The sequence below is a fragment of the Scomber scombrus genome, chromosome 21 (genome assembly GCF_963691925.1).
Source record: "Scomber scombrus chromosome 21, fScoSco1.1, whole genome shotgun sequence".
In the NCBI taxonomy this organism is placed as follows: Eukaryota; Metazoa; Chordata; class Actinopteri; order Scombriformes; family Scombridae; genus Scomber; species Scomber scombrus.
This window is the reverse complement of record NC_084990.1, coordinates 19,395,591-19,408,741: the sequence shown is the minus strand read 5'-3', so window position 1 is coordinate 19,408,741 and position 13,151 is coordinate 19,395,591. Positions and strand designations below refer to the sequence as shown.

At 40.3% G+C, this 13,151-nt stretch overlaps 2 protein-coding genes across 3 annotated transcripts in view; both read left to right on the top strand.

Moving 5' to 3' along the window:
- sdk2b (sidekick cell adhesion molecule 2b) overlaps nt 1-13,151 on the top strand; it is a 276,995-nt gene that overhangs the window by 77,475 nt on the left and 186,369 nt on the right.
- LOC134003689 (uncharacterized) lies at nt 9,870-12,680 on the top strand. 2 transcript variants are annotated; one of them, XM_062442954.1, is made up of 4 exons: nt 9,870-10,443; nt 10,811-10,875; nt 10,963-11,391; nt 11,480-12,680. In XM_062442954.1, the coding sequence occupies exons 2-4, from the start codon at nt 10,869-10,871 to the stop codon at nt 11,596-11,598; spliced, it is 555 nt and encodes a 184-aa protein (XP_062298938.1). In that variant the 5' UTR covers nt 9,870-10,443; nt 10,811-10,868; the 3' UTR covers nt 11,599-12,680. The 2 variants fall into 2 exon arrangements, with proteins under 2 accessions (XP_062298938.1, XP_062298937.1); XM_062442953.1 differs by lacking the exon at nt 9,870-10,443 and having other exon boundaries at nt 10,711-10,875.

The following is a 13,151-nucleotide window of genomic DNA, read 5'->3' as shown; positions in this document are numbered from 1 at the left end:
TGTGTGTGTGTGTGTGTGTGTGTGTGTGTGTGTGTGTGTGTTGTGCAGGTATGTGTTTGCCCATTGGCTAATGCACTGTAATTGTAAATGAACTGATGAATGCAAACCAAAATACTTTATGAAATCCACACAGCTTTTGACGCAAATTTGTGTTGAGACGCTCTTCTTCTTATGCAGACACACACAGACAAACAAACACACACACACACTACATAGGCTGTGCACATAAACAGATGTTTACTTCAAGTGCATAATTTTCTCATAAAAAGTTCTTGTGAAAGCTCACGTCTGAATACAGAAAGTGTTCAAATATGAATAATTGATGACATATTTATGGATGTGAGGTTGAAGAAGTTCCTGAGATTTATGCAGGTGTTGGTTTGGTTGCAAAGGATTATATTCAGGCCAAACTGACACATTTCAACCTTGATTTTAATCCATATTGGAATCTTGGATCAGATTTGGGGATTATTGCTCCACTCAGGGCTAATGCAGATCATCGGGAGGGTGTTAACAGGCTCAGGGCTGCCACTGAATCTGGCTTTAAACTTGTGCAATTTCATCAGGCCCAGTCTGGCTGAGCACGCGAAGACGGAAACATTAGAGACGTGCCAAAAGTGAAATTTGAAGAAAGCAACTGAAATCTGGTAAACAAATTGGGATTGAAAAAAGAACTTGCTCAATTCTACATTTAATTTGGGAGGAGCAACTTATTAAAAGGCAACATGCTTTGATCAGCCAGTTATACATAGTAAGTAAAAAGCATTTCATGAGCTGCAATAAGCTCAGTTTAAATTTGCAGTTTGTAATAAAAAAAATATTTATGCCATGAAACAAGAAATGAAGGATCTACTTTTCAAATGTATGTGAAGTCTAAAAGTTTCGTTAATTACAAAGTTTTTAATTTAATGAGAATGTCTTTGCCGTTGAACAGTGTCAACAGCTTCCTGACTTAGTGCCATAAAGACTAGTTATTTTTGGCTGGTGATGATTTACCATCCTAGTATACCAGCATGCATTTCACACCAACTGACAGTAAAGCATTGCTAATGTAACTTAAAAGTTGGTGCAATGTATTTTTTACTGTTCTTCTGATGTGTACAGCACAACATTCATAATGCTGCAATATCCGTGTCTGACGGTAACCAAGCGATGTACTAATTAAAAGCTCCCTCTAACATTTTAATACATGGTCCAGCCACATTCTAGGGTTTGACCTAGTCTTTTGCTGAACTGAACTGTGGTTCACTGTGACAGGCACATTCACAGAGGCACACACAAAGGAAATGCCTTTAAAAGAAACCATTTACACTTGCTCCACTATTTTGATACTTTGTATAGATTGTCCAATCATTTTTTTCGCCCCCTCTAGGCTCCTTTGTTCATGTGCATTAAACCACGTGAGCTATTTTGAAGCATGTGGGAAGAGGAGCCCAGAATTGTGTAACTACACTTTTGAAGGCAATATTTTTTAAAGTCAACTTTTGAACTTGAAGGTCAACTTTAGTCTGAGTTAAAACTGTTTTGAGTTAAAGGCCAGGGAACCACACACCATTTAACAAAAATCCCCATTGAATATGTAACCAGGAGTGTGCTTCTGTGACTTCTCATGTCTTAGAAGCATTAGCAAAGGGAGTCGCTTGAGTGAAAGCAGCGGTGTATTCGGAGCTTTGCTTCTTTCCAAATAGCCAATTATCAACCAAAAAAAGAGCAATCACAAAGCTTTTCTGCAGTGTCTGTGGGCAGAGTCTGCCTTTTTGTGGGGAAACTTGCTACTTGGATATGGTCGACATGAACAGCCTTAATAAAAATAGGAATGATGGGATCAATAAAGCTGGATTGCCACCATGAGGGGAATTGGCAGGGTGCTTCATTGGCCTAGGCTTTAACAGAGAAAGTAAGCTAAGTAGAGCTCTGCTTTACAGCCCAAGCTGCTCCAATTACTCTCTGATAGACTAGTGCACCTGACCTGACCACAGATGACACTGTTAAGATGAATACTGAAATTGTGAAAATGTGGCAAAGAGGGTGAGTTATTTGAGAAAAAAGATACAGGCAATTCATAGTTTTTAACTTAATGTTGCCGGGGCTTCTTGTCACAGGATTGTTTCCATATTAATTGCATGTAATCAGTCTGACTGACAGTGAAAATTAAAAACTGTAGCGCATGCATTATTTATAGGGAAAAGAGGGTGACTTTATTCTACCTGGGATGTTGTTTTTTTGTTGGTAATTATGTGAAGAAAATCAGCTTTATGGTGCCGTAACAGTAACTGTTACATTTTGGGCTCAAAAATAAAATGTGGCATTGAAAACAAACTTTAGTATACACTGATCTGTTCATTTTAATATATATTATATGACATTAATTGAAATGTGATGATATCTGTACATATAAAACACCAGAGGCAGCGCTGATTTGTGAGACTAACCACAAATTAATCTTCCAAAAGGAACTATATCATATCATATATCAAAATGTTACCAAGGCATTAGAACCAGCTGTAAATTACCAAAGAGCTTCACAGATCAGTTCATCAGATTATGTTCTCCCCGGGATGTGGATACAGGACTTGGGCTGCTGCTACAGCTAGCGGCTCTTCACATTTCCAATCATGTTGCAGCAGATTTACAAACAAACATTAACTGACCATATATTGTGAATCTAGATGTTTACTTTCTTATCTGTAAAAGTATTGGATGTTAAACATGTGACTTATCAACAGTGCTAAAGTGAAGGTTACAACAGTAATCTAAGTGCAACAGTAACTGAAAAGAGACAAAAGAAAATCTGGATTGACATTGAAAAATACATAACATAATAATAATAATAAAAAAATAATTAAAAAAAAGATCCAAATGAAATAAGATAATAGGATTGTAAGATTTTAATTTTTTAATGCTTGTGTTTTATTTTTCAGTGCCAATACTTGTATAAGTGCCAATGCTACTTTTTCCAACACAAGTGTTTCAGTGCCAATGTTTCTTTTTCAGGTTTTGTTTTCTATGCCAGATTTTATTTTCAGTGCCAAAATATTTACTGGTGCTTTTCTGGCCCCATACATATTAGACTCTTCTTCATGAAAGAAGAAAATGTTCCCGATGTATTAAGGTGAAAACCAGCGTAAGTTTTTTTTTTTGAATAAACATGAATGTACAGAAGGAAAATAGAATAACTTATATAATATATAATATAATAATTTCTTATATAATGCGGGGCAGAAATGGATGCTAATGTGTCACATGCGGCTCACTCTGACTGAGGTTTGTGGGAATGGGTGAACAGCAAAACATCTGATACCATTTGTCAGTGTTGCTGAAGAGAGATAACATATCTGGAACACGGCTCACCTCTCACTTCTCTCTTTTCTCGATAGCTGGAAATTGAAAAAGCCTTATTTAGAGCTGTCAGTAGTTTCTGATCATGTACTTTTCTCTGAGTTTTACAGATATTCTCCTCCCTTCTTATTCTCAGTCTCCCCCCCTCATCTCTTTCCTTCATACCCTAGCCCTCATTTCCATGTTTTTTCTCACCGCTTTCGCTCTTACTTGTCTTTTTATTTTTGACTGACTCTCAATCTAGATCATAGTTGTGAAGTATGGGTTGGGCTTGTTCTTTACTCCTTCAGTTTACAGAGCACAAGTCTTCCTGAGAGCTGACAAGATGAAAGAACCATTTTTCCCCCCTCTGTGTATGCTCTTCAGCTCAATGTGTTCTAGCTCTCTCCACCCTCTCAACTTTCCCTGCTTCTTTCTCATCTTCAATTATCGTCCTTTGGATTTTTATTCTCCCTCACCCCCCATGCTCCTCCCTCCCTTTTTTTCTCCCTCTCAGCTAATGGAACTATAATGGAACCATAAGTCTAGAGAGTTGGGTTGTTTAGCAAATGGCAGTATGCGCAGTCAAAAGGAATTCAGCAGCCTCCTGTCGCCTGTTAGACAACAAAACATATCAAATAATTTACACTGCATTCTTACCTTTTTTGTCTCTAGTGATGTCATTGAGGCACTTTGATTTTTTGTATTGTTGTCAGCACTTTTTGTTGAAATGTCTCTGCAGTATTTGGACAGTAAAAAGACAACATGACATACACACACAAGCCTTTAATTAAGGTTATCACTAATGGAGCAGAGCCTGTTGAACTAGTTCATGCAGAGTCATGTTGCTGCATGTATGTATTCACATATTGGCTTACACATACTGTACTTATCACCCAATTAAAATAAGGAAGACCATTTTCACTTAGAAACTTTCTCACAATCTTGCTGTTACAGACACGTCATTGCTCATCTTGCAACCACAGCTGTTACAGTCATTGCTGCTAATTTCAGTGTTGATGCTACAGCGGTTGCTGCTGCTGACCAATCTAGCACTTCATCAGCAGCACTACTTCCACCTTCTTATTTAGCTCCATGAGCAGTTAAGCAAATAATTGTGGTCTAACAATGACATGTAATGAATTCTAACATAATCAAAGTAGAAAATAATACAACACAAATTTCAGCCTGATACCAGAAGTTTTCTTGGTTTACCGTCTGACAATACAAAATCTAAACCTTAGTAAACAGAACTCTTTATTAAACTGTATTTTCAGTTTGACGCAGGAAGTGATGGGGTCAGTCTCCAGACACTAAATGCATACTTCAGTTTCACAGAGTTCCTGTGAAGTGTCATTATATTAAATTGTGGGATTAGTTGTGAAGAAGAACATAAGATTGCAGTTTGTTAATTTACAACATTGCCTATTCTAATCTTATTTCTCTCTTTCTTTTTCCCCCTGGCGCTGTTCACTCTGACTGCTTGCGAATAAAGGTAAGAGCCCTTTTTTTTAATTATTATGCATGCATATTGTGTATTTTGACGCTTGAGCAGAAAGTTACAAGTGGCTTTGGGGACTTACTAAGACCTCTTTGGATAATTACTTTTAAGAAAGCAATTAGCAAAACTCTTAAATTGGATAGTAGGTAAACAAGCTTGTGGCATATATCAAAGAAAATGAAGGAATATTTAGAGTATAGTAAACATCTACAGACAATCATTATTCTTCACTTTGTTTTTCTCCCTAAACTGCGTTGGTTAACTCGTGTGCTAGGGAGCTTTAGAGGAATTTAGAAAAAAATAAAAATCTATATCTATTTTTTTTTTTATGTTTTCAGTAGCTGCAAATGCTATATTTGAAGCTGGATGAATTTTATATATTGCCTTTTCACTTGAGCCTTTGGCATGTTTTTACTACATGTTTTGATATACCATACAGTAATTTAATGAAAACTAGTCCACAGTGCAGAAATTTCATTTTTGATCTTAACCACTTGCTGAGTCTGTTTTGTTGTGTAGCAGAGTTTTGAATTGCAGGGAGACCGTGGGGTTGCTGTCGGTAAAAAGACCCCTGACTGCTTTTGACATTTCTCTCCAGTCCGACACTATTGATTGTAGAGAAAAACTAGGTTGGACTTGTATTTTTTTTTACCAATAGAAAAAAAGATCAAAAATCAAAAGAAGCCAGTGCACAAAATTCAAGGAGATGTATCAATTATTTTGATGCTGTTGAATTTTTTTTCTCTAGTTTGTCTTTTTCTCTACATTTTAGGTCTGCATCAATTACTCTGAATATACAGAAAATCCAACATTTTTTTGGAATACATTCTCCAAATACTGTTGTTTCCCTTCGATTTTTTACTTAGTGTTGTGCATTATCATACTGACGAAAGCGGCCCTACAAAAAGGTAACTGACCCGCAGCAATTACATAATAGAAAAAATATAATTCAGTTACATCCTTGGTTATGCCCAATAAGAGTAGTGATATGCATATGTCACATACAATGTTTTTTTCCTCTTGTCTTTAATTATCTAAACTTCAGCTCTGCTCTGTTCTCTTCTGCTCTCCTGTTTTCTCTTCCCTTACTCCACCACCATCTCTACTCCCCCTCTCTCTCTGGAAATAACATGGTTCACATTAGGCATGGTTAGCCATGGTTCACCCCATGTTGATAGGTTCTTGCAGCTGTTTACCTCTGTGTGATGTATGTGCCTCAGCTTAGGTGTCTACAATGTTATCTCAAGCAAACCTTATATTTAGTTTAATTTCTTTTAAAATAGGTATAAGAACATGTTTTACTCTGAGTGTTGGTTTATCTATTTCTACTGGTATCTATAATGAAGACCACAGAGGCTTTCACTGCACATCCTGTAAATGATGCTTGATACAAATAACTTTGAGTTTGAAACTTTTTTCAAAAGGTCTAACTTCAAAGCTTTCACATTTGTTCCTAGTCATACCTACTTATTTTGTGTTCATTGCAATTCTAGCCTGGTAAATGTATTTGAACACCACGTCATTATGTCCCCTGCCAGCTCTAATAGGCCGTGCCATGATGCCTAGACCAGGCGCTGGCTATATAATCCTTCACTTTGCCTGCTTCCTTATGCTGCTATGAGTGGAAATGAAAGTTCCAGGCCTGAGGTTGAATACACAGAGACTCACATTGCCATGAATCAGTACAGACTGGGCTTTAATATAGCCTTGCAAACAAGGCGAGTGGGCGGCCAGGCTTTGAGGATAAGCCCCCCATACAGGCAAGGACGATCTGACGCTGCACCGCCAGAGACAATAAGTCACTCTGGCACAATAAGAGAAGGGTCTCCAGCTCTCGATGAGGCGTTCAATATGGGATGAATAGCATCTCTAATGACCACCCCTCTGCTTATTACCGCTGTGATTACGAGCCATTTGTTTGCTTTATCATGGCCCTAAACCGCAGGGAATTTAATGAGTGCTGGGATGTAAAACCGTCTCCCCCAAGGCTGGGAAGGTCACAGGCATTGTTTAATGTGGCACAGAGGGTGTGAGGCTTTTTTTCTTTTTTACACATTCCACTTCGCTGTTTGTGAGCTTTTACTCATCAGAACCTCAACTACTGACAGAATTATTCATGGCCTCTGCTGGGATAGCAATGCAACTTGGGTTTTGTAAAACCAGCAGAGAAGAAAACATGGGTGAGTATAGTCTTTAGATGTGGAAGCTTTAGTGATGATGAAGGGTTTTGGTTAAAGTGGCTTAACCGATGATAAAAATGTTGTCTGGGGCGAAGAGAAGGATGATCATACAGAAATAGACTCCCTTAAACTGCAGAGAATGAGTTGTACTGTTGTGGCTGTCGAGGGTATACTTGTGTAATTGTTCTCATTACAGCACCATCATGACTTGTATTGTTATTATGTCTGACTGCATCAGTTTGCCATTTCCCCTTCATCTTTCGCCGCAGTCTCAGTGGGCTTCATTATCAATAATTAAGAAATGGCAGGCACACCCGCGTCTGTTGCAGCCACCTGACGGGATGCAGGCGCACACACAAACGCACACACAAACACGAGACGTAGCAGAGGAATGGCAGGAGGTTTGGGCGGCCTTCATATCGCTCAGTTCTTCATTAACCTTTCAGTAAGACTCACAAGGCAGCTGGTGATATGTGGTAAATAATGAGTGAGAGCCTAGTCGAGAATCAGCGTATGAGTAATTAATGTTTGTTTGGTCGCACCCATCTCCAAAGAATCCACAGATAATTCTCACTCTCCATGTTTTTCCACCTGCAGGTCAAATAATATGGCTGACATTTTGGGTTGATGTATTCGTCAAGCAATCTCCTGGAGGGATTAGGCTGCACATCCAGCCATGATTATCAGTATCAAGGTTCCATTACAGCTTCATTCTTGCAATTTACAACTAGGAGAGTGAACACACTTTTGACAACAAAATTACAACAGCGATGTGAGAGATAGAGATAAAGACAATACCTTTAATTAGAACGGGGAATGCAGAACTTGCGCAAGGAGTTTGTAGCTATCCCTTGAGTACCTTTTAGTGTCAACATCAAGTCAGGGCTAGAATTAGGCATTGTCCTCAGATTCTGGTTCTGTAAAGTTTGTGGTGAATCCTCTAGTCTAGCCCCCTCATTAAAATGATTAATTGATTATGGGCCAAGACCACGGCCAAAGAGGCAGTGTATCAATTATTAAGCTGCATTAATAGATTAAATGGGAATAATGTGCGGAGCATTTAACTTCTGTAACCCATTGAAAGTGGAAACAATTATGGAGTACCTCTTTGACCACTCAAAAACAAAGAAATAAGTGAAACTGTCTGTTGAGAAACCATTGCCCCGTCTATTCTCCAAGGGCTACCGCAATGATCCCACGAATGGTATTTCACATAATTAACAACACTGGTCCAGAATTTTTCCCTTTTATGTTTCCTAATTGGTATTCAATATTTGCTTGACTAATGATGACAGGCCAAGGCTGGAGAGAATAGGCAGGGCTCACCCAAAGTGACATATCTTTCTCTCCACATTGAAGCACCAGATAATCACCCATCTCATAAATGAAGTTATGAACATTGTCAGCCTTAATGATTACTCTTTTGGTGGCCTATCAACGCAAAGTAGTATTTTGATCCAGACCGCTGCTCCCAAAACACGATGAAGAATGTGACCAAATTAAGATTCTTCATCATGCCTCTCCTTAAGACTTGCAAAAAAAGCTGTGCCTTTGTTGAATGCTATTGCTAAGATCATCAAAGATGATTGAAGAGAGTCTTTGCATTTTCATAAACTGACACTACATTTATCATGAACAATGTCAACACAAATCAACAGATTGGGTCTCTCAAAGCAATATATTTATGCCATGATTTTGGTAGAGTAGGACTCTACAGTAAGAATGAAATGTCGGAAATCGCCACATCTTTAGCAGGTACAGGAAAGCGAGCAAGCCTCTTTTGACAAATGGCACGTCAGTCAGTTGGGCAGCCTATTGATTGGGCGGCCTCTAGCTGCGATTTATGCCTGCCATTCCTCTCCCATTTGAAGGGGGAGGTGTCAGGAAGTGACAGAGTTATGTACAAGTCCTCCAAATGATTGGTGACCCCAAGGTGGGCTCTTTACCAACCCTGCAGTATGCCCTCTTGCAAAAAGCTACACAGGAATAGGTGGTATTCGATGTGAAATGATGAAGAGGGATATATTGTGCTGAACTATAGGGCAAAGAAACAGCGTGAATATAATAACCCTCTCAACCCTGATTAGGATGAAACTTCTACTCGCCTTGTCATTGCCTTGATTAAATCTCACATCTTAAAATGTCCCCTGTGGCATTGTGATGCAGAGGTACAGGATGAAATGAGGGTTTGCCATTTTTCAGCGATGATTGCTTTATTGAACCTGAGAGAGTAATATAATACCCGTTCAATCAAAACTTGACAGCTATTGTCCTAAGGCCCCGCCCCGACCAATCAGATTGCGCGACGTCATCCCCCTTTCGTCCAATCAGCATGGAGTATTTTTTTGTAAGTCCCGCCTCCTTCGTCCAATCAGATTGCAATATGTCATGCGCAAGTCCCGCCTCCTTCGTCCAATCAGATTGCAATATGTCATGCGCAAGTCCCGCCTCCTTCGTCCAATCAGATTGCACTACGTCATGCGGAAGTCCCGCCTCCTTCGTCCAATCAGATTGCACTACGTCATGCGGAAGTCCCGCCTCCTTCGTCCAATCAGATTGCATTACGTCATTCCCGTCATGCGTGTGATGATGCTGGCGGTTGACCAATGATAGTGTATGGGTGTTTGTGTCGTCATAAGGTCCGTCCCCCGCGAGCTGATCTATTTAATTTAGGCCTTTTTCAGGGGATCACTGAACCGGTTTGTGACATTTTGGCCTTACTTTTTTAATACTTGCTTGGTATTTTGTTAAAAAAAAAAACATGACAAAAAGAAGTACTAGTGTGTGTGTGTGTGTGTGTGTGTGTGTGTGTGTGTGTGTGTGTGTGTGTGTGTGTGTGTGTGTGTGTGTGTGTGTGTGTGTTTGTGTCTGTGTGAGTGTGTGAGAGTGAGAGTGAGTGTCTGTGTGTGTGTGTGTGTGTGTGTGTGTGTGTGTGTGTGTGTGTGTGTGTGTGTGTGTGTGTGTGTGAGTGTGTGTGAGTGTCTGTGTGTTTGTGTGTGTGTGTGTGAGTGTCTGTGTGTTTGTGTGTGTGTGTGTGTGTGTGTGTGTGTGTGTGTGTGTGTGTGTGTGTGTGTGTGTGTGTGTGTGTGTGTGTGTGTGTGTGTGTCTGTGTGTTTGTGTGTGTGTGTGTGTGTGTGTGTGTGTGTGTGTGTGTGTGTGTGTGTGTGTGTGTGTGTGTGTGTGTGTCGCGGGGGTGGCTGGCCTGAGAAAGTTCACATTCCGATGTATTTTCATCAAGAGCGCTTGTCTTTTTTACAATTTCTATAAAGCGTGACAAAGGCCGTCTTCCGAAGGAATGTCATTGTCTTGTCAGAATTTCTACAAGGAGTTTTTATCTGAAGCACCTGATGCAAGAAAACCTGACAGATCCATGAGCATAAGAATACGTGAGAGAGAGAGGACCTTTTGCTGTGGTGACGTCATGTCATTCAGATATTAACGCTGGTGAGTGTGAACCTTACAAATTCCTCGTTTTAGCTAAGGGTTAATGACGGGTGAAAACAATAGTTTTTAAAAAACCAAAAACCTATTGTTATGATTAAGCAGTGCAGAAAATAAATAAGGAGCGGTATTTGGTTGAATAAAAGGTCAAAAAGCATACAAAAAGTAAAAAAAAAAGCCTATATAAGCGTTATACTGAGAACCATGTGAAGAAGAGTTAGACATTGCAGTTTGCAGTCTGCAGTTAACCCGAAAACAGGAGCACACAACTCTAAACATGGCTAACGGTAAGTGTGTTACCCTAAATTTAATTTTTTAATTTGACAAAATATTCTAAGAGTGTTTTATTCTCTCTCTTTTTTTAAAAAAGACTTATTTTTACAGGCGTTTACATCGATGGATTTAATACACAAGAGGACGTTGATTATATGAATGGTAAGTCTTTGTTTAATTTCATATACTTGATATATAATGTTATATAAAACAACAACAACTTAATAATTATTTCTCGCCCTCTCCTAGTCGATACATTGTACCCGGAGGACGCAGGCATCTTTGAAACACCTGCTGCTGCTGCTGCTGCTGCTGCTGCTGCAGAAACAATAGATGATTTAGATCGTTTTTTCAACCAACCTATGCAATCATTTGTAAGTCAGGCTCCAGCGGTAACGGGAAACGCCGAGCCTGCCTTAGACACACAGACGGTTCCAGAGAGACCGTCTACGCTCCCAACCCCTGTGCCAACGGTGACGCAGACGACGGTCACAGCACCCTCAGCTCAACATCCGTTGAGACAGCTGCCGACGGTCCCCAGGGCTTCTTATGGAAAAAAGCATATTTTAAACAACCCCACCACCACCACCACCACCACCACCAGCAGCAGTAGTAGTAGTAGTAGTAGTAGTAGTAGTAGTACCAGTAGTAGCAGTTCTGAGCATCGACGTAAACGTGGTAAGTTATTGTTTTAAAAATTAAAAATTAAAAAAAATTAAAAAAAAACCTATACATATTTTTAATTTTTTTTTTCTCATTCAATCAGGGTATCAAGGTGGAAGACCCCGGCGCAGGAGGTTGAGGAGGTCGAGGAGGAGCTGTTTCAGATGTGGAGAGTTTATAAGAGCAATTGAGGGGTTTATGGAGAATGTGAGAAGGATATGAGTTTTTTTTTCTTTCAGGGGTGGGGGGTGTAGGTAATTAAAAAAAAAAAAAAGCATGGAGCAGCCGACTCCGGCTGACCCCTTGACAGCTATAAATCTTGCGTTAGACGAGTTGAATCAACCTCAGTCCATCCTAAATAGTCTAAATCATTTCCATACGTTATTGGATACTTTCAGCAGTGAAAATGCTCTTTCAAACGAAGCCGCTGTCACTCCTCTTTACCTCCCTCCTACTACTGCTCAGAGCACGTCTTTAACCGGTGTTTCACACACAGACCGTCTCAATGCCTTAGACACTGCATTGCTGTTTTTAGAAAATGATACGAATGCCCAGACGGGGGGAAACATAACCCCTGAGAATGCCGGTACAGGCCCGCAGGCCGGTTCATCAAATTCCGATGGCTCACCCACGATGCGGGAAATTTCACGGTCTAGATTTAACAACATTGAGATAAGGCAAATTTTGCAATTTCCAATGCCGGCAGGCGTACCGGATTATGGTGAGTTTTACGGCGGCGTTATGGGGGCTGCTCACGAGTTGTGTGACAAGGTATTTTCACAGGCGCACGATCACGACGTCATACAGATGGAGTTACGCTCAGACTGTTTTACAAAAAGCGTTTCAAGCATAGTGAGACCCTCTCAGGATGACAGCGGGGGTCTAGTCACTTTTCAGAATCTTCTGGACGAACTTGTGCAGTCTAATATGGCTCTCATGACTGATGGGGGCCTAGAGTTAGTGGTGCAGTTGATAAGAAACCCCCGCGGAGGCAGTAAACGCAGGCTGGACTCTATGATAGACAGCGAAGTGGTTAAAAAGAGACGAAAGTTTCTGTATGTGGTCGAGAATCCCGACAACCGTTTGTGTTTCGCCATTAATTTAGCTCTCCTGCTGAACCCTTACATCACCGATGGAGAGGCTGAAAGAAAGGGGCGTGAAATTCAGAGAGCTGTAGGATTATCTGAACAGACGGATGTGGGTTTCACGGACGTGTCTCTGTTTGAAAACTATTTAGACTGTAAAATTGTTGTGTTTTACAGAAGTGAAGGCAAGCGCTCCCTCTGCAAATTTCTGACAGCGACCCCCCGCAAAGATAAAACTGTGTTTTTGTTTCTACACCAGAATCATTACTATGGTATAAAAAATCTAAAGTCTTTCCTAGGCACTGCTTACCTATGTGATTTTTGTTACACAGGGTACACTAGCGTCTGTAATCATCGCTGCAACGGTCATTGCTCCGTGTGTCTAGACCCTTTGTGTTGTAAACTATACTTTTCCCCCCTGCTGTGCAAAGATTGTAACAGGACGTGCAGGTCGACGCATTGTATGTCTAAGCACAAAGAGCGTGTACAGAGAGCCGCGGGAGCAGACGTGTTGGCCAGTCAATGCGATCTGTATAAGCAGTGTGGCAAATGTTTTAAATTATGGTATACAGGGGTGACAGGAGGGTGTAAGCCTCACGTGTGTCTAAAACTAAAATGTAAGATTTGCGGCACTGAAAATCTCCCAGATAATGGGGCGCGACACCTGTGTTACATACAACCGTTAAAAGT